This window comes from Rattus norvegicus, chromosome 8 (genome assembly GCF_036323735.1).
Source record: "Rattus norvegicus strain BN/NHsdMcwi chromosome 8, GRCr8, whole genome shotgun sequence".
Taxonomy (NCBI): Eukaryota; Metazoa; Chordata; class Mammalia; order Rodentia; family Muridae; genus Rattus; species Rattus norvegicus.
Window position 1 is genome coordinate 115,154,242 of NC_086026.1, and position 26,617 is coordinate 115,180,858.

The 26,617-nt window shown below is 44.7% G+C and overlaps 2 protein-coding genes across 4 annotated transcripts in view; both read left to right on the top strand.

Annotated features, from left to right (window-relative positions):
- Rpl29 (ribosomal protein L29) overlaps positions 1-26,617 on the top strand; it is an 893,235-nt gene that overhangs the window by 97,799 nt on the left and 768,819 nt on the right. The window lies entirely within an intron of this gene.
- The window catches only part of Pik3r4 (phosphoinositide-3-kinase, regulatory subunit 4), a 48,667-nt gene that overhangs the window by 7,582 nt on the left and 14,468 nt on the right, over positions 1-26,617 (top strand). For both annotated transcript variants that reach the window (XM_006243801.5, NM_001401214.1), the window contains exons 4-13: positions 917-1,499; positions 4,400-4,534; positions 5,852-6,073; positions 10,213-10,386; positions 13,762-13,907; positions 15,499-15,702; positions 20,044-20,245; positions 21,608-21,795; positions 22,322-22,532; positions 25,141-25,306. In XM_006243801.5, coding sequence (XP_006243863.1) covers positions 917-1,499; positions 4,400-4,534; positions 5,852-6,073; positions 10,213-10,386; positions 13,762-13,907; positions 15,499-15,702; positions 20,044-20,245; positions 21,608-21,795; positions 22,322-22,532; positions 25,141-25,306 — 2,231 coding nt within the window. The remainder of the gene's footprint in view (positions 1-916; positions 1,500-4,399; positions 4,535-5,851; positions 6,074-10,212; positions 10,387-13,761; positions 13,908-15,498; positions 15,703-20,043; positions 20,246-21,607; positions 21,796-22,321; positions 22,533-25,140; positions 25,307-26,617) is intronic.

Below are 26,617 nucleotides of genomic sequence, written 5' to 3' on the forward strand. Positions count from 1 at the left end.
ATCCGGTTCCCAGGTTCCCAGGTATATATTTCTAGTGTTCAGATTTCCTCACAGTTTTAGGTATTTCTTTAAGATTGTGTGTGTGTGTGTGTGTGTGTGTGTGTGTGTGTGTGTGTGTGTGTGTACATGTGTGTGAGTGCAGAGGCCAGAGGTATTAGGTGCCCTGGAGTCGGAGTTATAAGGAGTTGTGAGCCACTTGGTGTGGGTGCTGGGAGCTGAGAAGTGCTCTTAGATGCTGCGCCTTCTCTACCCTACTCTTTTATATCATTGAAGTGCTGGGCTCTAACACAGGACCACACCCGTCTGCCAGCACTCTGTCCTCTGTCCTTGGGCTACATTACCAGACCTTTGATTCTCCTCTCAGCTAAACTCCTCTCAACTCAACTAAACAACACCATGTGCTGACCCTTTGGATTTGTGGGAGTGTACTGTTAAACCAGAACTCTTAATTGTTCTTTCATGTGTGCAATGTGTCTATTCATTTTTCTCTGAAGGTTTGTTGCTTTTTAACAACAAATATTGAACAAACAAGTATGACTTATATACCAGGAGATTCGTGGACATTCGTGTGTAACATCCCATTGCCTTCTAGGGTAATGAGTGACATAATTAGTTTGTAGTTCTAAAAAAGGCCAGGCAAAGAGAATGATTAGAATTACCTCAGAAATCCCTTAGATCTCAGGTAATTGCTCTTGTAACTTTCATCTGGTTTGATTTGGTGTGCGTGCGTGCCTGTGTGCGTGCAGTCCACCTGGCCTTCAACTTGTTACTAGCTCAGGAGGCTGGTCTTGAACTGGTCATGTAGACCAGGAGGCTGGCCTTGTCCAAGCCTCCAGGGTGCTGGGGTTCAGGTATGAGTCACCCCATCTGGCTTCAGTTCCTGTTGTAAAGTGTACCCTTTTCTCCTTTCACGCAGGTAACTCAGATGATCCAGCGGGAGCCGGGACAGCGTTTGGAAGCTGACGACTACCTGAAGCAGCAGCGTGGCAATGCTTTCCCCGAGGTATTCTATACTTTCCTTCAGCCGTACATGGCTCAGTTCGCCAAGGAGACCTTTCTCTCTGCAGATGAGCGGATTTTGGTTATACGGAAAGACTTGGGCAATATCATTCACAACCTCTGTGGACATGACTTGCCAGAGAAAGCAGAAGGGGAGTCCAAGGCTAGCGGGCTGGTTGTCCTGGTGTCAGTGATAACGTCCTGCCTGCAGACACTGAAGTCCTGCGACTCCAAACTGGCTGCCTTGGAGCTCATTCTGCATTTGGCCCCGAGGCTGAGCGTAGAGATCCTTCTGGATCGCATCACCCCCTACTTGTTGCATTTCAGCAACAACTCTGTTCCTCGAGTGCGGGCTGAAGCCCTGAGGACACTCACCAAAGTCCTTGCCCTTGTCCAAGAAGTTCCTCGCAATGATGTCAATATCTACCCAGAGTACATTCTCCCCGGCATAGCTCACCTGGCCCAGGACGACGCCACCATCGTCAGACTGGCCTACGCTGGTAAGAGCTCCTTGTCTAGCTCTTGTCAGTCTCACACTCGTCTCTCAAGTACTGGTGCCATACCTCTTGGCCTTCTGACTTTTTTGGGAATTGAGTGTGTGAACTTTGCTTTTGAATTATGAATACATATGTGTAGATATTAATATTGATAGCTAATCTATTTCTCGGACTCAACTTTTATATATCCTTTTACATTTAAAATGATTAGAATTGTGCAGTGAGGAGGTGTACAGTGTGGATTCTACAGTTTGACCTGGAATAGTGCATTTAGCTGGCAGAAGACTAATGTTCACAAGTACCCACTCCTCACTAGAGTTGTAGCCTTTTCAGTTTCCCTGAGCAAACACTCTTATTTCAGGGCAATTGAAGAAGACCATGGTGTTGACAGAAGCCCCGAGTTAGCTCCCTGGCCCCCTTACTCTGGCGCTTAGGATTCGTGGCCTCTTGATGAGTCGGGTGTGCTATGAACACCTGTTTCTTTCTACTTAGAATCCTCACCCACAGATCCTAGCAGTAAAGATTCATGTTTTTAGCTCCTTTTGAACTAATTCTGAATGCTTACTTCACCATGGGAAATATCACTGAGACATTTACATACTCCATAATTTATATCTATGATCTAATGGAGATGGACCTTCTGTTCGGAGTTTTGTGCATAATGAATATAGCACACATGTGGTGATGACATTGCCATGGTTTTTAAAGCGATTTGCTTATTAGTTTGTTTATTATTTGCCTGTCATTATTAATAGAATACATGTAAACTGGTCTTTGGACACTAATTTTATGTCTAGGCACAACCCCAAAGGCTTGGTGGTTGCTGGGTGGTCTCTTGCCATAAATGTATTGTTCCTGGTCTTTCTGTTTGTGTATTGTGGGGGCATAAAGTGAGGCCTAGAAATTCAGGATCTCTTTAACACACATGATTTTATTATTTGTAATAGCCTGTATTTTTCATTTATTTGTTTGTTTGTTTGTTTATTTATTCACTCACTTTGTATCCCAATTGCTGCCCCCTCTCCGGATTCTCTCCTTATATAGTCCCTCCCCCCATCTCCCATCCTCCCATCCCTTTCTCCTCAGAGCAGGTGGAGGCCCTCCCTGGTTATCCTTCCACCCTGGCATATCAAGTCTTTGCAGGGCTGGGCACATCCTCTTTCACTGAGGGCAGACAAGGCAGCCCAGTTCAGGGAAAGTATTTCACAGACAGACAACAGCTTTTGGGATAGCCCCTGCTTTAGTAACTCAGGGTTCATCTAAAGAGAGAGCTGCACATCTGCTACATATGTGCTGAGGTTGGGGGGCCTAGGTCCAACTTGCATATGCTCTTTGGTTTGTGGTTCAGTCTCTGAGAGCCCCTAAGAGTCCAGGTTAGTTGACTCTTTTGGTCTTCCTGTGGAGTTCCTATCCCTTCTGGAGTCCTCAGTCCTTCCCCCACCCAACTTTTCCATAGGAGTCCCCAAGCTCCATCCAATGTTTGAGTGTGGGTCTCTGCGTCTGTTTCAGTCAGCTGCTGGGTGGAGCCCCTCAGAAGACAGTTATGCTAGGCTTTTGTGTGCAAGCATAACAGAGTATCACTAATAGTGTCAGGGATGGTGCTTGCCCATGGGGTGGGTCTCAGGTCATGTCTGTAATTGCCCATGGGGTGGGTCTCAGGTCATGTCTGTAATTGCCCATGGGGTGGTCTCAGGTCATGTCTGTAATTGCCCATGGGGTGGTCTCAGGTCATGTCTGTAATTGCCCATGGGGTGGTCTCAGGTCATGTCTGTAATTGCCCATGGGGTGGGTCTCAGGTCATGTCTGTAATTGGTTGCCTGTTCTCTCCATCTGCTCCATCCCTGTCCCTGCATTTCTTATAGACAGGATAAATTTTAGGTCGAACATTTTATGGGTGGGTTGGTGTCCTATTGCTCCACTGGGAGTCCTGCTGACTACAGGCGGTGGCCTTTTCAGGTTCCTGTCCCCACTGCTGTGAGACTCAGCTAAGGTCACCCCTACAGACGTAGGAATAAATAGAAATAGAAGAATGGCAGGGAAGAACAGATCAGTGATGGCACATGTAGATGTTGGAATGGGGAACTGAGGGGAGTGAAGTGTTGGTCAGTCTCGTAGGTTGTCAGAGAAAAGACAGTTAATACAGTGCGGCTAGCACTCTGACCCTTTGTCCCTGGGAACCTCAGGCTGTTGTGTGAACAGCAGTCTAATAATGACTGATTCTGTTTAGTAATGGCTTTTTAAGAGAGCAGACTCCTAATGTACCTGAAGAATCCAAGATTCAGGCTGTGCACACAGTAAGCTGGTAAGTGGCAGGCCTGAGGGATGAGTCCTGGTGTGTATGATTCTGGTCCCCGTGTGACATTACTTTGGTGCTAATGTTTCTGTGTTAGTCTAATAACTATCTCTAACTGGCAGCATACTTTTAAAGGCTAGCTCTGGGGTTAAGTGTTTTTTGCTTATTAGAAATAGATACTTTGGGGCTGGGGATTTAGCTCAGTGGTAGAGCGCTTACCTAGGAAGCGCAAGGCCCTGGGTTCGGTCCCCAGCTCCGAAAAAAAAGAACCAAAAAAAAAAAAAAAAAAAAAGAAATAGATACTTTATTTTAGACAGTTTCTACAGTGCAGAATTTTTGTTGTTTAGGGATCATCATAGATTATGAGATCATTATAGAGTCTCTGATTAAAGACTTCAAGATCCTGCTTTTCCTCTAGAATTTATGATTAATATTTAGGGATTTTGGGCCTAATGGTGACCTGTATTTACCAGCATTCTGGAGGCTGAAGCAGGAGGATCTCCAGTTTGAGGCACAAGGACCCTGTCTCAAAAAAGTTAAAGGACTTTGGGAGGAAAAGTTATAAGCAGCATGAGGATATGAGTATAACTTTTCTTCTGATATCTTATAGAAAACATAGCTCTGTTGGCCGAGACGGCTCTGCGATTCCTGGAACTAGTGCAGCTAAAAACTCTCAACATGGAGAACGAGCCGGACAGTGAAGAGGTAGATGAAGCCACGCGTCCTAACGGAGACTATGACACAGGTTGTGTTATTTCCCCTCTTAAAATCCCCATCGTTTACACCGAATGGCTAGTGGTGACTTGTAACGCTGTCGTTTGTGGCTCTCTTGTACAGTGAAAGAGCAGTGGTTAGGATGGGAAGGGCCCTGGCACATTATCCTCTGTCCTCACTGTTACCTTGCCCTTGATTCTGCACTCTCTGCGGTTGGAGTTGTGTGAGCAGTAGAGCCAGCCAGATTGGGTGGTTCTCATTAAGTAAAGGAATCATCTTTGCTGAAGAACTAAACCTTTTCTTCTCACATGAGTAGTGTTGAGTATCCTTAGTCATTTAGTAGTTAGTGTCTCTGGTTTACATATTCAAGTTCCTCATTTACTGCAAAGAAACACCTGTGGTGGTGACCTCATGGGGCCAGTGTCTTATGTTTCTCTGTATCTAAAATCATTTTAATAGCTTCTTAGCCAGAGATTCAGAATTGAATCTGCTCTGTGCTGGCTTAAGTTGGGATGTACTAGAGAAATCTAGTTTATACATCCATAAGCTGTGGCCGTCCTGAGCAGAGGGGGATGGCATTGCCCCTTTCACTCAGCTGAGCAGTGGTTACACATGCTCTACTCCAGGCAGCTGGGAGCAGTAGGGAAGTGGCAAGAACCTAGACCAGTACTCTCAAACATGGGCTTTAGCAAGGGACAGACAGACAACCAGCTTGGCGGATGAATAAGGATGAGTAGAGAGGAAGGCTGGGCAGACCAGTAGAGAACTTATGATATATTCTATGGATGGCTATATCTGTTTATAAATCTCTCTCTCTCTGTCTGTCTATCTGTCTGTCTATCTATCTACTTAATCAACTTACTCTAAAATATCTTCTAAAAGCTACATGCTGAACTAGTCTGATTCTTTAATGGCTTTGTGAATGTTGATCTTTGCGGAGGTAATGAGCTCTCCTGGCTGGTGCTTCCTCCTGCATTTCATCTGGAGATCCTAAACAGAGAGATGTTTTCTGAGATGGTAGCTGCTGTCACAGCCTTGACTGCTGAGGTGATTTTCAGTGTCTCACCTGCAGACCTTTGAATGGTAGAATAGCTTAGCAAATACAGGGCTTGTGTGGAAGCCTCTGCGATCACTCTGTTACTCCACTAAGTAGGAGAGAAGACAGGTCTGGCTGTGGGCCAGACCTGCAATTTCATCACTTGGGAGGCCAAATAGAATTGTGAGTTCAAGACTGAACAACCAGCTTCAAGACAGCTTGAGCAATACCGTGTCTCAACCAAAATACCGAAATTCAAAATGCTCGGTCTGCATGTGTGATTGGAAACTGATCCTTCTTTCTGTGTTTTAGAGCTCCAGGCCCTACACGAAATGGTCCAGCAGAAGGTTGTCACTTTGTTAAGTGACCCTGAGAATATTGTGAAACAGACATTGATGGAGAATGGGATCACACGCTTGTGCGTCTTCTTTGGACGGCAGAAAGCCAACGACGTTCTCTTGTCCCACATGATCACGTTCCTGAATGATAAGAATGACTGGCACCTGCGTGGAGCTTTCTTCGATAGCATAGTCGGTATGTCTGCATTTCCTCTTAGAGTCATCTTTAAGGTTTAAATTGCCCTCTCAAACCCCTCCATTGGTTTGGAAGCTAGGTAATGGTTTTATTACGTTTTGTTTAATGAATGAGTTCCTAGTATTTCTGTCTGTCTTCATGCTCCTTTATAGAATAACTGATTTAGGAGTGACTTTATTAATCAGTGTTTTGGGGATAGGAGAAGTAGCATGTGGTCATTCAGAAGAGTGACTTGGGAAAGTGCATGGGATTCTGCAGAAGTGACAGAGGGCGTGTCAGGTCTTCCTGGAGTGTGGGCCCTGTGGTGTGATGGGGCAGGAGCAGAAACGAGTCTACTCCGGGCAGAGGCTGCAGTGTGCTGTTCACATGATGCCCGTCACATGATGCCCGTCACATGATGCCCGTCACAGACTGGGCTAGGACAGCAGCCAGTTGTTTGGTTTATATTTTCCATATGTGTCAGTTCTCTACAGCAGACTTTTTTTTTTTTGAAAATTTTTAGTTAACTATTTGCTTATTTTGCTGGGCTGATGCACGTGTGCTGTGGTGTGTTTGTGGATCAAAGGGGTAACCTGTGTGGGTTGACTTCTCTTTTCACTGAGTGGGCCTGGGGATTGCACCCGGGTCTCTGGCCTGGCACTGGGACTGTATCTGATAGTACTTCCTAGTTTGCCTTACATTAAAGAAAACCCAAGCCCTTTCTAACATTGTTAAGAGCTCCTTGAAATCATGGTTCAATAGAGTTATATCCTTTTATTCCATTAAATAATTTTACCAAAATTCATTTGCTCTTTTAATTAAATATTTTGAATATTTAATTTTCGTGTTTGTTTTTTGTATTGGAAGAAGGGCTTACTAACCAGCTCAGGCTGGCCTGGAATTCTAAGTGTCCTTGCTTTAGCCTCCCAAGTGCTGAGATCACAGGTTAACTTTAATTGTGAATTGTTATACAGAGAACCTTACATATTTATTTAAGTGAACAGGATGATTAGGTATTTAAGTCTGGTCAAGCACTCTTTGGTGATGGGCTTTGGTCTGAGAAACAGCACTAGATGTCGGCCTGTCACTCAGATGAGTGGCCTCTATCCTGTCACATTGCAGCTTACTCTCCACCATGTGGCTAGTATACACAGTTCACTGATTTCCTACTAGTTTCTAGTAGCTAGAAGTATAAGATTTTACAAAGAAAGTTTGAGTTCTGTTACACAGAGAGCCTCTTTTGTAGTTAGCATTCTGTTTCTGTAACAAAGACAGACCATGACCAAAAACAACTTGAGGAGAGATGTGTTTATTTCATCGTAACTGCTGATAGTCCATCTCTGAGGGAAGTCAGGGCAGGAACTTGAGGCAGGAAGCTGGAGGAGGAACCGAAGCAGAGGCCATGGAGGTACTGCCTTGCTCCAGTAAGCTCAGTTTGCTGTTTTACACAGCCCAGAGCTACCTGCTCAGGCGTGGCACTGCCCACACTGGCCTAGGCCCTCCCACATCAATCTCTAATCAAGAAAATGACCCACACACTTGCCTACAGGCTAATCTGATGGAGGCAGTTCATCACTTAAAAGTCCCTTCTTCCCATAGGACCCTGAGTTTTGTCAACTTGACAAGGAACTGATGCGCACAGGTCCTGTTTTCAGTTACTGAGTTAGAGAATGTGAACACCGCTTTCATGGGAAGCACTCCAGTTACTGCCCAGTCAATAAAGCTTTCTTGCTATAAACAAAGAATATGCAAATGTAGCTAAAATAGCTAGTGTATTTTCATGACTCCATCAGCTTGAGGTGCTACCCACCCCATGCGCTCCCAGTCAGAAGTAGGCTTCCCTTAACCATTGCTTGCTAAAAGGGTAAGGTAGCAGATTGTCATGGATGTTTTTTGGTTGCTAGCCAAGCTACAAAACCTTTTCCTGATGTTTACATGCTTGTATTTCTTACATTATTTCTTATTATTTTGGTTCTTTTTCTTGCATGAAGTTACATTAGGGTTTTTGGAGCATATAGACTATTAACTCATTTTGAAGGCAAGACTTTTCTCTATTTTTATTTGATTTTCTAAAATTCATTTGAAAAAAGAATGTTATGTTTTGGTTTTTGAAGGACAGTCTTACCGTGTAGTTCAGCCTCACCACACAGGGCATGGGATGCAGTCATAGCTGACGTCCTTGGTTAGGGTCACAGTGCCCATCACATAGTGTTGTTGGGGCCTTGGAAGTTTACTATGTAGCCATTGTCCTGCTTTTTGTTTGTAATCTAAGGAGAGGAAGGTCCTTCCCCTCTACGCCTTTGCACCCTCCCTTTGCTTAGTTGAATTCTTTGTTTTTGTTTTTTGTTTTTTTTTTCCGGAGCTGGGGACCGAACCCAGGGCCTTGCGCTTCCTAGGCAAGCGCTCTACCACTGAGCTAAATCCCCAACCCCGCTTAGTTGAATTCTTAATTATTTCACTGTCATGGTAAGCATTTACTTTGTGTTGTATGATTAAATTAACGTGTTCACAAATGGACTTATTCTAAAGCACCAGGATAACATTTACCTTATGACAAATGTAAGTTTTGTTGACTACGAGTCAGGTAGTTGCTCCCGAGGGCTGTTTGGTCACTCCCCTGCACGTGAGTGTGGGGCTGGCAGTGGCAGTCGAGGTTTCTTTCCCAGTTCACTGACTAGATTTATTGCACATTTGAACTGCGTATTTCGCCGTGACTCTGTGAGTTGCTCTGGAGTCCTAGATTTCTCTCTTTCTTCTCCTGTGTGCAGCACTCTGCTTCTTTTTTACCGGTTCTGATGTTGCTTGGAATTTATCCCATTCCTTCCATGTGTTATTCTTGAAGTTAGTTAGGGGTATACATGTTCATGTTCATTCCATGTGTGGCTGCCTTGTGTATGCATGCATATGTCATTTCATGTATGGCTGTGTGTGTGTGCGCGAGTGCGTGCATACATATGCATCATTTCATGTGTGGCTACCCTTGTATATGTGTGCATATGTGTCATTTCATGTGTGGCTACATGTGTGTACATGTTCATGTGTGTCATTTCATGTGTGGCTGCCTGTATGTGTCTCTGTGCACATGGGTGGAGGCTCAGCTCAGTGTCAAGTGTTTCCTGTGGTCTGTCACTGAAGCTGGCCAGCCAGTGAGCTCCCTGGATTCCCCTGCCTTTCCATCTCCAGAGCCAGGGCTAATGTAGAGGTCTAAGCCTGAGTCCAGGGCTAATGTAGAGGTCTAAGCCTGAGTCCAGGGCTAATGTAGAGGTCTAAGCCTGAGTCCAGGGCTAATGTAGAGGTCTAAGCCTGAGTCCAGGGCTAATGTAGAGGTCTAAGCCTGAGTCCAGGGCTAATGTAGAGGTCTAAGCCTGAGTCCAGGGCTAATGTAGAGGTCTAAGCCTGAGTCCAGGGCTAATGTAGAGGTCTAAGCCTGAGTCCAGGGCTAATGTAGAGGTCTAAGCCTGAGTCCAGGGCTAATGTAGAGGTCTAAGCCTGAGTCCAGGGCTAATGTAGAGGTCTAAGCCTGAGTCCAGGGCTAATGTAGAGGTCTAAGCCTGAGTCCAGGGCTAATGTAGAGGTCTAAGCCTGAGTCCAGGGCTAATGTAGAGGTCTAAGCCTGAGTCCAGGGCTAATGTAGAGGTCTAAGCCTGAGTCCAGGGCTAATGTAGAGGTCTAAGCCTGAGTCCAGGGCTAATGTAGAGGTCTAAGCCTGAGTCCAGGGCTTCCATGACCAACCTTACCAACTGAGCCCTCTGCTGCCCCTGGTCTCCTTGAGAGAATTACTGAGAACTGGGCTGGAGGATTCTGTTTTCCTCCATGATCCTCGGGTACATCTGCACTTCTGTAGGTTCTCCACCTCCCTCTCTATTTTGCTAGACAGAGTTCCGTTTTTAGGAAACTTGTGAGGAAGGGCTGTCTTGGATATATGACTTATTTTTGATTTCTCAATATTGACAATTTTAGGCATCCCTGCATTTTTTCTTCTATAAATTCTGCTGTCCCTAGATTTCTGGATGATTGACTTTTCATTTATTTTGCTGGGAAAGAAGTTCGGCTCTGTCTTAGTTTTGGTGGGTGGCTTGCTGTGTTAAGTGTCACACACTGCTCAGTGGCGATGCGCATAGCCTGGTGCCAAGTAACGGTGACGCTGCCTTCCCTTTCAGGTGTGGCTGCCTATGTTGGCTGGCAGAGCTCCTCCATCCTCAAGCCCCTGCTCCAGCAAGGCCTCAGCGATGCCGAGGAGTTCGTCATTGTGAAAGCTCTCAATGCCCTGACCTGTATGTGCCAGTTAGGGCTGCTGCAGAAACCTCATGTCTATGAATTCGCCAGTGATATTGGTAAGCTTCTGGTTTTGAGACTTAGAATGGGAAGTTTGGGTACAGGAATGACGTCATATGATTTCATTCTGATAGAGTAAGAATAAACACAAAAGAAAACATATGGTATTTGTCTTTTTTGGGTGTGTTATCTCACTTGTGATTATTTTTAACTCCTTCCACTTACCTGAAAACTTTATATTTTAACTTTTTAACAGCTGAATAATATTCCGTTGTGTAAACATGCATTTCGTCATTCGTTCTTCACTTGACAGACACATAGGCTGTCTCCAATCTCTGGCTGTTGTAAATAGAGCAGCAGTGACCATGGGTGAGCAGGGGTCTCTGTGGTAGCATGTAGATCCTTAGGGGATAGACCCAAGAGTGGGGTAGCTGGCTCTTGAGGTAGATTGATTCCTCCTTCCCGAGGAGCTGCCACACTGATTTCCATAGCAGCTGAACCGGTTTGCACTCCCAGCAGCAGTGCAGCAGTGACTGACTGCTCTCCTTTCCTCACCCTTGCTGATGGGAGCTGTGGTTATTGTGTTGATCTTGGTGGTTTTACCTGAGGTAAGATAAAATCTCAGAGTAGTTCTGACTTCCATTTCCCTGATGGCTAAGGATGCTGAACACTTCTCATGTGTTTCTCAGCCAAGTCTTCATCTTCTGAGAGCTCTGTTTGGTTCTATCATCATTTTTAATTGGATTATTTGTTCTCTTGATGTTCAGTGCTTTAGTTCTTTATATATTCTGGACACTTGCCTTCTGTCAGATGAGTAATTGGTGACGATAATTTCTACCTGCTCCTGTGCCTGCAGTTTGTGTGTGCCCTAAATACAGGGAGTGTATGTGCACCCTAGACACAGCAGTGTGTGTGCCCTAAACACAGGGAGTGTATGTGTGCCCTAAACACAGCAGTATGTGTGCCCTAGATACAGCAGTGTCTGTGCCCTAGACACAGCAGTGTGTGTGTGCCCTAGACACAGGGAGTGTATGTTTGCCCTTAAACAGGCTATTGGTGTCATTGTGTGTCTTTACACTCTGTTTTCTTGCTTATTTAGCTTCTCTAATTTTTTTTTTTCCTTTTTTTCAGAGCTGGGGACCGAACTCAGGGCCTTGTGCTTGCTAGGCAAGTGCTCTACCACTGAGCTAAATCCCCAACCCCAGCTTCTCTAATTTTTTATTGTAAAATTTAATCCATCTTTATTTAAAATAAGTATTTAATAGGGGCACATTAATGTTATATAATCCCTTGTACCATTCTTACTCTTTTGCATTTTACTTTGTGGTTTGATGATATTTTTAAAGTGCTATGTTTTGAATCTTTAAAGCCCTAGAAATTTAATTTTCATCTACACAAAAGACTTTAATTTCTCTTCTCATGTTTTATGTTGTTGAATGATTTATATATTTATATTGTGTATCCTTAAGCAGATTATTAGGGTTGAAGTTCCAGGCTGGCCTTGAAATCATGACCTCTTGCTTTGGCTTCAGTTCCCCCAGGGCCGGTATGCCAGGCCTGAGCATAACACTTGGTTAATATGGTGATTCCAAGACCAGAACGGCCATGGTGTTCTTGGTGGAGATTGTTATGATTTCCTTGGTGGTGGCTTTAAGAGTCTATTATTCCTGACTAGATTATTCTCCCTACTCTGCTTCCTCATACTTGTCTCCAGAGAATTGGGACATATTAGAGAGGAAAGTGTGAATGCTATAGTTTCTAAGAAAAGTTCTCAGCTCAGGTTTGAGTATTTGGTGTCAGCTGGCTGCTGTGGTACTGCAGTGTGTCAGCCAACCTCGGAGCCTCAGGACACTGCTGTGGGTTTGTGGCCGTGCACCTGTGGGCTGGGTGGGTGGCTTTGCTTCAGGCTGTGAGTCTCCTGTCCTTTGAACATGATCCATCTGTCTCTCGTTGTGGGACCATGGTTGTTATGGCTGAGGCTGGCCCAGCTGTTCTCACAGGGTGACAGAAGCACAGGAGAGCAAGCCTAGCTGTGTGACACATTCTCCTTGGTATTACGTTTGCTCACATCCATTGACTAAAATAAGGGCTGTGAGAAGCATGTATCCCACATGCATGGGAAGCTCAGAATCAGCAACTTATCATGTGCAGCACCCATCCCCCATCATGCCATGGTGGCACTGTGTGCTTTCCAGAGGTTCTCAGGGCTTTGCTGGTTCCTACTGTTCTTGGTGGTTGAGATGTGGAGTTGAACGCTGGGGCCCTGTTCATGTTAGATAAGCACCGTACCGCCGAACTCCATCCATTTTCCTTCTTTGTGTCAAAGGGAAGAAACCAGCCCTTCCTGTCAGTTGGACAGAGCTGTGGATGGTTTGTGAAATAATCAAAACCTTCATGGGTAATGAAGTGATCATCTGAGCACTTTCAAGAGAGATTTTATTATTTTAGTTATTTTGTGTGTGTGTATGTGTGTTCGTATGCACATATGTGCATGAGCGCATGCCACTGCATGCTTGTGGAGGTCAGAGGACAGCTCTGTGGTTGGAACTCTCTTCACTTTGCATGGCTCTCTCAGGTGGTCAGGCTTGGCCCCAGGAGCCATTGCTGGCTCAGCCATCTTGGTGGCCCAGGAGAGAGGGACTTTGAAGTGTCTTCTCTTTCCTTTGCATGTAAGCATCACTGGTATGTGGTGACAGCTGTCGTTCTTCCCAGGGACCTCTGATGAGCAGCTCTTGAATATACCTTTGAGGACTTAGACCTCATGCTACTGTTGTGTTTTAAAAGTGTGGATTTATCCTAAAGCAAATTAGAACGACTTCAATGAGTTGAAATAAGTGATTTAGATTTAGTGAATGAAAGTATTAAAAGGAACGAGGAGATTCAGTTTTCTGGGTTAATCTCTGTTTTGAAGAATGGACACACGTGTTTACTTTTCCATTTTTTCATTCACAATGACAAGCAAATTAGGAGTTTTGTGCTCGATCTGACCAGACGCTGCACTTAAAAGAGTGTCAGATGGATCAGATTGTTTTCCCAGCCCTGTGGGTGGAGAAGAAACAAGCCCCTCAGCGTCTCTCTGCCTCTGTGTGGTAGCCGCCTTCCTGAGCGTGTGCAGGAAAGTGGAGCTGTATGTAACCCCTTACTGAGTGGTGTTTGGATTTTTATGGCTCTGTCCAGTCGTTTTTAGTTCAGTGCTAAGATGACTGTGTGCTAACATCTTGACTCTGAGAAACAGGAAGTAGACATTTTAGACAGGAGGTTGGTTTTGTGGAACGGCTGATAAGTATGATAGGGAGTGCTAGAACTGTTCTGCTGAGTTTCTTCTTCAGGCCAGTATGTGCAGGAAGCTTCTGGTATCACGGAGGCTTGGTCTTTCTCTCGTTATAGCAGTGGAAGGATTTGTGTGACTCTGGCTTTCCTTTCTTCCCCTTCAGCTCCCTTCCTGTGTCACCCTAATCTGTGGATACGCTATGGTGCCGTGGGATTCATCACCGTGGTAGCTCATCAGATCAGCACTGCTGACGTCTACTGCAAGCTCATGCCGTATCTTGACCCGTATATTACACAACCAGTAATACAGGTACACATGCTCCAGCTTCTGCCCAGTTCTTACCCAGTACATCTCTAGTGTCTTCACATCAAAAGAGCCTCAACATAAAAATGCATTTAACCTGGTCTTTGACATTTTTATATACCTTTCAAACTACTAATGTCAATAAACTGACTAGCCTACTAAGAGAGACACTGTCAAGAGACTCTTATGTCACACTGTGTGGCATGCTGAAGGTCAGACTTCATTTCTTTTGTGTAATCTTATACTGAATCTGCTTTTATTTTTATTTATATTTTAAGTTTATCACTTTTAAAATTTTATATATATTGGTGTTTTATAAGATTGTTATACCACATGGTGCCCAGGGAAGCCAAATGAGGGTGCTAGATCCCTTAGAACTGGAGTTACAGTCAGTTGTGAACCTCCATGTAGGTGCTGGGAATACAACCCTGGACCTCTGGAAGAGTAGCCAGTGCTCTTTAACACTCATCTCTCCAGCTCCTTGACCAGTTACTTAGCGTTATTAAACTTGGCATTGATCATTGGTTTACATTTTTCAAAGCCAAGATCAAGAATTGAAGGGCTCATTATTTATGTTCTGTAAATCTTACCCTTCTTTATTTTAAAATCTGAGCTTTTTAAAGTTTTAATTTTGTGTTATAGGTGTCCCTGTATGGGTTTGTGCACACGAGTGCAGTGCTCTCAGAGGCCAGAAAATGGTCTTGGGTCCCCTGGAGTTAGAGTTACATGTGGCTGTGAGCACCCAGCATGGGTGCTAGGAACCCAACTCGGGTCCCCAGGAGAGGGCCTGCAGTAGTTAATTGTATCCAAACAATGTCCTTTAGATCTGGGTGTGATGGTACACACTTAACAGTGTCACTTCCTAAGAAACCGAGGCAGGAGGATTGTGAGTTCGTGGGCAGCCTGGGCTACATAAAGAACCTAATGTTAGTATGACTTATATAGTGAGATCCTGTTTCACAAAGCCAGGGGCTGGGATGTAGCTCAGGGGTAGAGTGTGTGCCTTCATGTTCAAGCCACTGGGTTCTGTCTCTAGCATTGAAAGGAAAAACAAGAGTCCATTTGGTGATTGCTAGTAATAGCCGTCCTTTTCATTATGTCTGCACTGACCACAGAGTGTTTCTAGAACTACTAAAAGAAGGAAGCTTTGAACTCAGAAGAAGGGTGTGGGTCTGGTGGGGAAACATGAAAACTGAAGGGCGTCCTGTGGTGGTGCTTGCTAAGCTGTCTGGCCAGAGCCGGTGTCTTAGGCCTGTGGCTAAGCCCTACACATGTCTCACAGGGCTGGGAAGTATTCTGACCTCTGCAGGTGGAGGAGAGGCTTGTTCTGACTTTCCAAAGCCTTTGCCTTTGGGCATTAATTATTAGTCTTCCTGTACGGTGGGCACAGATAGGTACTTTAGTCGTAATTCTGAAAAACTGGAAATACTTAAGCCCTTTAACATTGGCTAGTGACCCATCTTTTCTCCTAAGAAACCATTATTTTCTTAGAAAATAAAGACTTTTGTTAGCTTTCCGTGGGTTGCACTTGCTGAGTTTAGAAGTAATTGTTCTATGTACTGTAATCTTGAGAATTGTTTTTCCCTTTTTAATATAGATTGAAAGGAAGCTTGTCTTGCTTAGCGTTCTAAAAGAGCCGGTGAGTCGCTCTATATTTGATTATGCTCTGAGGTCCAAAGACATCGCTAGCTTGTTCAGACATCTTCACATGCGTCAGAAGAAGCGGAATGGCTCTCTTCTTGACTGCCCTCCGCCCGAGGACCCTGCCATAGCACAGCTTCTGAAGAAACTGCTCTCCCAGGTGTGTGCCTTCCTCAAGCCTTACATGTCAGTGTGTTTCATGACAGCATTGACATAGCTACTTATATGTTAAAATGTTTTTGATTGGGGTATAGTGAGATAAGTGAAAATAAACCTGTCAGCATCTTAGGTACTCTCTATGACATCGAAGCAAAGACAATAGGATTAATTTAAACACTAGTTAGGTTAAATAAGGAGTCCTGGGAGACTTTCAACCTTCTTTTGTTTTTGTTGGGAGACTAGAACGAGCCTTGGATTTAAGTACTACTTTTGCCTTAGTTCTGAACTTCACCAAAACGTAATGAAGTTCAGCCAGAAGAAAGCTTTCAGAGCACAGACACATCTCAGTCCAGATCAAACGCGGCAGTGTCTTCTGTTGAGAGAGCCAGCGTTTACTGTTGTGTTTAAGTCTGAATTTGCATCAACTAACAAATCCTGTAAAAACCAGAGAGTAGTCCTTTTACTTTATTTGGCATTGGTAGGTTCTCTTTTAAAATACTAAACTTAGATTCATCTTCCTCTTTTATATGGGATGTGTGGGGCCTAGAGTCAAAATTACAATTAAAAATGCCTCAAGTGAAGACTAATCACTGGTTCTCCATGAGCATCAAAAGACGGACGACGCTGGTGATCATTAGCTCTGCAGCATGTTTTCAGAGAGAGAAAACATCCGCCATGTCTCTCCTGAAAACTGGACTCAGTTTTAGAGATGATTATTTTGTTTTTAAGACAAAGTCTCACCGTGTAGCCCTGGCTGACTTGAACTCACTGTGTAGACCAGGCTGGTCTCAGACTCATCGAGCTCTCCCTCCTGCTGAGGTAAAGGCGTGTGCCACAACTCACATGGTTGAGATAGAATTTGTTGAGCTTTGCAGTGTAAGTGCTTTCGTGTATTTTCCTTACCTTGTGTACTCACTGATGATGTGGGGATTGAACTGGGGTGTACCTCTGTTTCTCTTAGCCTTTCTGCTCCCCAAGTGCCTCTCCATGGCTGTCACTCCCTCAGTGCCACTGCCATTATTGATCCCATGATAGAATCACTCAACTCTCTGACTTTGGTGCCTCTGAAAGGCAGTGCTTGGTACAGTGGTCATTTCTATTACATCGTCTGAGTGGAGGAAGAGGAAAGATTAGCCTACCTTAAGTTGTTGCTGTTGATATTAGGAGGTTCACAAGGGCGAGGAGACTTACACTCTGTTCCAGGGACACTCGCTGCCAGCAGAAGTGAGAGCAGGCCAGGATCTGAGCATCCAGTACAAAGAACACTGCCGATAGGTTCCATGTTGTAAAAATAAACATGATGAGTCTGTGCAGTTGCCTGTGCTCTGTTCTGTGACTGCCCTTAAAGCTCGTCTGAGCAGCCTAGGTTACTTGTGTGTTACAGGAGGAGACAGACGCAGTGCAGCTGCCCGTGCTCTGGGGGGCAGTATGTTTTAAAGCTGGCATTTTAGCCCAAGCCCAAGATTACTGCCCTGCTGCCACACCCCTGCTCAGATTACAAAGCTGGAAGGAAGGCCAGGATGACAAGCTCATTCAAGTTTGATAGCTACATAAAGAAGCCGTGTGGAGCAGCTCCTCTAGTCCTCTTGTACTCACTTTCATTGGTTTTGGCCTTTATTCTGTTCGGTTTACTAGCATCATTAGTAGAGGCTTGGGTCCCGGGGAGACTTAGTTCTCTTTCCTAAGGCCCTGCTGAGAAGAAGAGAGACAGTTGTAACCTTCCTCACGGAGAGCTCTAAACTCCTTTATCTTGACGCTCAGCCCTTCTTTGCACTGTTCTGTATTTGAGGTGTGCTGCTTCTAGAATGGGCTTCTCTAGAACAGCCTGGTGCTGCTGCAGGGCACACGTTCTGGGGCTGAGACGCAGGCTTGGACACGCCTTTGGAACAGCTGTCATGTGGGGCTTGGAATCTGTTCAGCAGGATACACTGTCAGGAGGTGGCCGGTGCAGGAGTGCTTTCATCAGATCTCATCTGTAAGAGCTCTGCTTTGTGTCCACATAATAAGACAGACTGTACAGGACACAGGCTGGTTCATTCCACTCCTTACTTCAACCAAGAGAACGAGAAACAATACAACCCAAACCCTTTGATGGCATGCAAGTGCAGTTGCAAAGTTGAAACCGCGGAAAAGATGCATAGTAAAATGTTTTTCTGTCGTCCCCCAGCTGGCAGCCAACTAGCCTTTCTTGGTTCAATGTGAACTTAATGTCGTTGGTGCTGGATTCCTTTACATAGCATTGGGCTAAGTCTCTTGGTACTTGGAATCAGTTTTGTCCTTCCCTGTGGCTTTCAAGTTTTGTAAGGATCGGTCCAGAGCACATGGTGCAGCCCGCTTAGCCCCACCACCATGCTACTCTGGACACAAACATATGCTGGTCTGGGTTTCTAGAGAGCTCGCTCCTTTGGCAGAGAGAAGCACAGACTGTGATGGTAATGACTTGGTCTGCTGCCCTCCTGTCGCTCTTTCCGTTGCCTAGGTAGTCTCTGGATGCTTCTGTAATTTACTTCTCAGCCAAGGACTTGAGAACACTCCCTACCCCTTGTTCTCTGAAGTGCTAACTCTGTGCACAGCTTTCTCCAGTCCTCTCCACTTTTGCGTTAATTTTTGTAGCATTAATAAACTCCTATCTGCTGTATGCTGAGTCCTTCCATGGCTGTGGCCTGGGAACCTTCCAGAAACAATTCTGGACAGCTAGCTGCAGGAGCAGGGCTTGTCTCTGCTTTAGGGATTGAAGTCTGCCGTGTGTTAAGTGCTGGGTGAGTAATGTTACTCTCTCAGGCCATCCACAGACTCTGGGGTGCTGAGTGCTGGGCGAATGCTGTTACCCTTTCAGGCAGAACCTGCCAAGTGCGGCACAAGCACTGCTTTGTAACCGAGCCTTGGTTCAGACACGACAAAGTCCCCAGCTTTGTATCTTCTCAGGATTGTTTTGGTTATGGCTGCTCCTTTAGATTTCTTTATGCATCTCCTTAGGAGTTACCCAAGTCAGCTTGTCACTTCCTAAAATGGAGCCCGCCTGCAGGCGTGTTCACTGCCGCTGCAGCGAGCCGGTGAGAGATGACTCAAGTGCAGCAGTGTTGTCTGCCACTCCCTAGGCGTGGTGTGTGCTCCCACTGTAGGCTTTAACTGACCTGCGGGTCTTGTGGGCCATGCTGCAGGGCTTTGCTCCTTCTTTATTAGCAATATTCTGGGTGGTTGGTTGGTTAGATTTTTTGAGTCAAGATGTCTTTGTAGCCCAGGATAGATTGAATTCACAGTCTTTGGTCCCGAGTGCTGGTATTACAGGGTCTAGCCCGGGTGTTTGATTTTACAATTTTATATATTTATTTATTACTTATGTGCGTGTTTCTGTCTCTGTCGATGATTGTATGCCATGAGTGTGCAGGTGCCTGTGGAGGCCAGAAGAGGGCACCGGGTTCCCTGAAACTGAAGTTAAAACCACCAGAGAGGCACGAGGTGTGGGTGTTGGGAACTAAGCGGGTCCTCCAAGAGTAGCAAATGCTCTTCACAACGGAGCCAGCTTTTCAGTTCCATGCTTGCTTTTTAAAAATACAATTATAGGGGTTGGGGATTTAGCTCAGTGGTAGAGCGCTTGCCTAGGAAGCGCAAGGCCCTGGGTTCGGTCCCCAGCTCCGAAAAAAAGAACCAAAAAAAAAAAAAAAACAATTATAAGTGCTATATCAAAATTTTCTTTTCATTGCATAGCTGATAGGGGATCTTCATTGTGGATATTGTAAAACTTCATAAAAGGGCTAGGGCTAGAGAGATGGCTCAGCAGTAACGGTTACCTGTTGCTCTCTTAGAGGACTTTGATTCAAGTCCCTGCTCCCACATGGAAGCTTAGAGCCATTTGCAACTCTGGTTCCAGAAATGCCGCCCTCTACCGTGCATGGCACCAGACATGCATACGGTGCACATGCATTCAGTGTGCAGACAAAACACTCACAAAATACATCTAAAAAGTACTGTGTTTTAAAAAAAAAACTTGACAGACATCTTTGTAATAATTTGCTGGGGTATCTCTTTTGATTTTCTGTGTTTCCCAGGTGACTAATGTGTGAAGTAGTTGTTGAATAGCAGGTGTCTTTCTCATTTTTATCACGTTCTGAACTTGTGTGTTCTTCGGGCCTTATTGGAGTTAGAGAATTCGAGGTATAAAGCTAACGTGAAGGAGATACCCACAGCGTGGTCTGGAAGAGCCGGCGCCCGCTCAGCCTCTCCTCTGTTCTCCTGCTTTGCCTTCTCATCTTCAGTTTTAAGTTGGAGTTGAGCCTTCATCCATTAGTCACCCTGCGACCTGTTGTTTCTTCTTTTAATGTCTGCCTTAATTTGGTTTTAGGGGATGACCGAAGAAGAGGAAGATAAACTTCTGGCTCTGAAGGACTTCATGATGAAATCAAATCGAGCAAAAGCTAATGCAGTAGACCAGAGCCACCTGCATGACAGCAGCCAGAAAGGTGTAATTGACTTGGCAGCCTTGGGCATCACTGGGAGACAAGTTGACCTTGTTAAAACCAAGCAAGAGCCCGATGAGAAACGGGGTTAGTACAGCATGTGTGCATCTTGCTATTACTAACTATTTTATAAGGCTGGGTTTTAGTTAGTTAATAGTTAATCTCCCCTCCCCCCAATTTCTCAGATACAGAGCACTGAAATGCAGTGATTCAGATCCTTAGTAGGTGGATGCAGGAGAGGAGAAGTAGGCCATGCAGGCCTGCCTACATCACAGCTCCATGACTAGGGAAGGCCAGTGTCTGAGCTCTCCACCTGTAAAACCGTGTGCCTCTTGAGGAAGGGATGATTCAAGTGCTGTCCTCTAGTCTTTACCTGCTAACTCAAATCCAACCTGTGTAAAACCAGATACAAGTTTCTAGATTATTCATAGATAATGCCAATGAATTTAAAACAGTGAAGTACAAAAGAGTAGAGGCCAAAGAATCCTTCGTTATTTGGGAACTAGGTATCTGGAACTATCAGCCCATGTACCACTGACATTGATTGTATGAGGCTCATAAGATCTTGTGTACACTCTTTCTGCTGTACAGTTCACTGTTGAGTATATGCCCGTAAGATTCTCCCTTTTCATATATCATATTTCAGGGTAGCAAGTGAATATTATTGAAGTAAGCTTTAGGATAGTGTTTGCAACTTAATTACTAATGGCTTACGTGCATAACACATAAAGCACCCATAAAGATCAGTAAGAGAAAAGCAAGCACTCCAAAGGAAAAAAGGGTGAAGGATTTAAGCATATAATTGGTACGCCAGACTATATATAAATTAAATGTAAATAATTAAATAAATGCAATTTAAGATATCTGTTTTCTCCCTGGATGAGAATAGATGGACAGTTCCTAGTGTTAGCACAGATGTGAGTGACTAAGCATTTCCATATGTTGAGGTTATATAAGTTACGCATGCTCAGATCTTCATAGGTGTGTAAGGCATACCCATATCTTCATACGTGTATACAGGCATACCTATATCTTCATACGTGTATACAGGCATACCCTTATCTTCATACGTGTATACAGGCATACCCATATCTTCATACGTGTATACAGGCATACCCTTATCTTCATACGTGTATATAGACATACCCATATCTTCATACGTGTATACAGGCATACCTATATCTTCATACGTGTATACAGGCATACCCTTATCTTCATACGTGTATACAGGCATACCCATATCTTCATACGTGTATACAGGCATACCCATATCTTCATACGTGTATACAGGCATACCCATATCTTCATATGTGTGCACAGGGACATAGAACTGAGTAAAATGGAGCCGCAGAGAAACACATAGAAAGTGGGGTCCATTGTGCCCCTTTATAAATAGTACATCACGTTGGTTTTACCCTCAGACTAATTGTCCCAAATATATTTTCATAGCTAGGAAGCATGTGAAACAAGACTCCAATGTAAATGAAGAATGGAAAAGCATGTTTGGGTCACTGGAACCACCGAATATCCCACAGGCCCTGCCTAAAACCAGTGACCATGAGGTGGTTCCAACGGGGAAGTCACCTCGCTCTGAGTCCTCTGCTGGTGTCTGTGTCCCTTTGTCAACCTCTCCACAGGTACTGCCATGCAGGCACTCGCCATCCTCATGTCTGAGTTTTGTATGTCAAAAGGCTGTTATTATAGAGAAATCAAGATGGCTTCTGATTGAGAAGAAACCCAGTTACTTAAGCACTGAGAAAGTCACTCATTTGAGACACTTGCCAATAAAGCAAACTGAAGTTGGGTTAAAGATCATAACTAGGTTACAGAGAACATTTTAAAACTTTGAAAATCTTTTAAAAAAACTTTTATTCTTCCTTTAATGTAACAAAAAAGCAAAACATTGCCTGTGCATGTTAAAGATTATAAAGGCTTTGAAGTATTGGAAAGGAGTTTGTAATTTAAGACAGCTGTACCCATACCAGTCCTATTTTAGTTAGAAGATACTGACTTGGATCAGTTGAAATTCCACTTATTCTTTTAGCCTGAGTTTGCTAGTATTTTTTAAAGGACCGGAAGCTGGTATAATGGATAGCTAGAACATGGGGACATTTTCTTAACTGTACCTTGCTCTGACACAGAACTCTGCACTGTGTGTCTCAGGTTTCCGAAGCAGCACACATCCCCAGTAAGAAGCCGGTGATTCCGGTTGTAAGTAGCACGGTCCTGCCATCCACTTACCAGATCCGGATCACCACTTGCAAGACTGAACTTCAGCAGCTCATACAACAGAAGCGTGAGCAGTGTAACGCAGAGCGCATAGCCAAGCAGATGATGGAGAACGCCGAGTGGGAGAGCAAGCCACCTCCACCTGGTGAGGGCCGGAGCCTGGCTCCAGTGTAGGAGCCTGAGTCAGATTAGGCACCCCTAATCCAAAAATCCAAAACTCCTCAGCTTAAAGGTTAGAAATTTTAATATTCTGATGACAGGCTCCGGTTAGGGAGCACACCAAAACCAGACACCTGAACCTCTGTGCTCACAAGAGCCTCGGAAGGGGCTCTTCGCCTGCACTAGGCAGTGTGTATTTAATAGCCAGAGGGAATAAAAAGCCCAGAGCAAGAAGTCATTATGTATGAACACAGCTTTGATCGCCACTTACAGAATCCCATTCAGGCCATCACTTAATTGAGCCTGTCTGTGCTTCCTGGCTGTTGCCAGGGGTCATGCTGTCATGGAGTCATGACCTCCACACTGTCATATTGCTCTCCTTGGACATCAGGCTTCTAAGGGTAAACCCCTGTTTTTAATTATAGAGTTTACTTTCTGATTAATATTATTTATGGTAGGACACTCAGAAAACATAGAGGCTTCTGGAAAGAACAGAATAACTTACAACACTAGCATTTAGCTAATTATCAACATTAAGAATTCGGTGAAAAGATCTGGAGAGATGGCTTAGCAGTTAAGAGCACTGGCTGCTCTTGCAGAGGACCAGGGTTCTATTCCCAGCAACTATATGGTGGCTCACAACTGTTTGTAACTTCAGTTCTAGAGGTTCCAACTCAGTCTTCTGGCCTCCTTGAGCACCAGACATGTATGTGGTGTACAGACATGCAGCTAAAACACACATGCACATTAAAAAAAGCCAACAACAACAAACCAGAACTGTAGAAGAATCTGGTAAAATAGTTCCTGTATTCGGGGGATTGAAAGGAAGTGGAGAGATTGTTGTTTGGAGCGTGGTCCCCTGGAACTAGCAGCCTGCTTTGTACGGAGTGCCGGAGCTGCTCTTTGATTCTGGATGTGCAGATTTTTAAAAAATTAGTGAGTTTCAGTATTTCAGCTGTAATAGTACAAACTTACCTTTAAAACTCTGAGAAGAACTGCACAGAATATTTACATTTAGACTTTGCAAAGATCACAGGAGTTCCCATATAAGCTTTGATGTGGACTTGGGAAGTACTGGTCAAAGCCTCCAGAAGGGTTAAAGATTGAGAAAATATTTTGAAGTGCTAAGCAGAGCGCAATCAGATGCTTCTGTCAGAATGAGTATCCTGGAATGTTCCAGCTATTTCTGTGATGGAAGCTAATGCCACCTCCCCCCAGATGTGCCTGACAACTTAACCAGATGCTGCACACTGTCTTGTTTTATGGTCCTCTCCATAGGTACATCTTCCACATGAATGGAGTCGCACATTTCGTTCAGCAAGCACAGACGTGCGCAGTAACTACTCAGTTTTCATTTTTATTTCTCTCCACGCCTGAGCAGTTACATAAGATCCTCAGCCAATCTGTGGAGCATGTCCACCTCATGGTACCTCAGACTGAGTATATGCTCCTTAGCGGTTATGTACAGCCTGGGAAATGAGTTTTTAGTGTGAGTGAGTCACGCTTGGTAGGAATCTTGGTTTCATTTTTGCCTCTTGGTGAGCAGTCATTCTAAAGATATCGAACCACTTGGGCACAATGGTAACTGCCACAGGAGGCCTGATTTTCAGCAGAGCTTTTTGGTTTGTTTTACAGTCAAGTAATAGTAAATGTATAAAATGTTATATTTCATTTATACAAGCTGTGTATAAATGTTGACGATGGTTCTGTGCAGGGACCTATGCTGATCACTGAAGGCATTCATTACAGGGTGAAATATGAGTCTTTGCCCCAGAACTTGTATGTATAAGAGAATATGTAAAATAAATACAGGAAATGATAGATGATTTGAAAAGTACTAGGAAGTCCATGTAGATTCTGAGGCTGTAACTCCTAATTCTAGCATGTTTGTGCTGTAGAAGAAGTGATTTCAGACAGAGAAGAAATTAGCTAACTGGTGTTTTACTGTTTTGTTTTGTTTTGGTACAGGGTCTCTCAAAGTAACCTTGGCTTCTCTGGTTCTTGCTCTGAAGACCAGGCTGGCCTTTTCTGCCTCCTAAGTACTGGAATTAAGGCATACGCCACCATGCCCAGCTGACACTGGGTGGTCATGTGTGCTAGGGCAGTGTGGGTGCACACATATCATGTCATGTTATTGAATTAAGTGGTATATCCCCGTGTTACATCTGAGAAGTCGAAAGCTCAGTGAAGTTCGGCTGTAGCTTGGGTCACCCCAATGTCCCAGGCTGGTGTTTTGTAACATTCTTGTTCAGAAGGTGACCTCCAAGCTGTTTGTCTAGGCTAGGATGGTCACACCCATGCTTCCAAATCAGCAGTCAGGGTTTTTCTGAGGAACAAGTGACTGTTATGTCTCTCACACTGAAAAGGGCCCTGAGGTAGAGTCTTTCCGAAGCTGTTTGAGCAGTACTTAATTGCTACTCTGGTATCTTAGTACTATGTCATGGTCCAGTAGACCCCTCTGGGTGGGCTAGCCTGGGCACCATTGAATTGATTAGCTCTTATGATTACTTTGAAGTTAGTTGTTGAGAATTGGAGCTAGAGAGTGGTACGTGATTGTCTCAGCCGCAGTTTAAGATCCTTTCACTTTTTCTCAGGGTGGCGTCCTAAAGGGCTCCTAGTTGCACATCTTCATGAGCACAAATCTGCTGTAAATCGAATCAGAGTCTCCGATGAACACTTACTCTTTGCAACGTGCTCAAATGATGGTACAGTGAAAATCTGGAACAGTCAGAAGATGGAGGGGAAGACCACTACGACGAGGTAAGACAGTGGCAGGGTTAGCCCAGCTCAGTCAGCAGTGCTTGCACAGTGCTTTCTCTGTGTCGGAGTTACTTAGGCATGGGCAGGGCCGTCTGCTGGGGCACGAGACAGCAGGAAGTGCAAACAAGTGAAGTATGGAAACGATCCTGTTAGATGACAGGGCGGGGACACTGGTGGGGCTGGACGTGTTGGTGAACTGTCCATAGACACTACCTCACACAGAAGCATAGATTTGAGGGACGAATTGAAAGGAGGAGAAAGAGCCACCCACATAGGAACGTCGAATGTTCTAGGCAGAGGAGACAGGGATTTCAGAGTCCCAAGGGTGGGGGTGGGGTAGGAGGTACCTGCTCATCATGCCTGACAGAAAGTTTTGTGTGACCTAAGCAGAACAAGCAAGAGGGAGAGAAGTGGGAGGGTCCAGTTTTATAGACTTTGAGGGCTCTGGTGAAGAACTTTGACTTTGAGCGCGAGTCTTTGGAAGGTTGTGAAAGGGTAGAGTTGTGATCTAAGGTGTCATAGGAATGGCTGTGGCTGAGTTGAGGTAGGATGAGGGTGGTGAGACAGCAGCAGCTGGAGTGTCTGTCACTGTGATGCAGAGAGGAGGTGTGGCAGCGGCTAGGGTGGCAGCAGTGTGGACAGTGGGAATGACCAGATTCTGTGTCTGCTTTGATGTGACCGTGGGCCAGTCGGCTGCTCTGGAACTGGTCATTTATGAGCAGTGTCTTTGTGAGTTTGAGTGCCCAGACTATGACTTTGATAAGTGTGGTTATTCTAAGGATTTTAGGTTTGGGTGACAGCATATATCCATTCCTCCCTTGCTTGAGGTTTCTTCCTCCTCCTCTGTCTGCCTCGTCTGTGTCACTGGTACTGAAGTCTTCCATCTTCCCGCTCGCTCTTCCTTCCCTAATTGGTTCTGCCAGAAGAATTACTATTAATCAGAATGAGTCTCGGCTGCATTGAGAAGATGCAGGGAACACTCCGCTGCCCTTCTCGTTATTATCATTGTGCATAATTAACGCAATGAGAGCGAATCAAACGCCCTGACTCCCCAGTGACGTAGTCTGCTTCGTACTTACCAGCCCAGGAGGAGGGCTGGCTGTGCATTTGTCTAAAGGCTCTGTGCTTTTACATTCTACCTGTTTCTGTGCTCATTCTCTCTCGGCAGTGCATTAAATAGAATGTAAAGGAAAGGTCAGTAAAAGAAACATAGCTGTATGTAGCAATTTTATTTTACTTTTTAATTTTTGTTTTGTATAGATTTTTTTTTATAAAACCAACATTTTGTAGGAATTTCAAACCTCCAAGAAA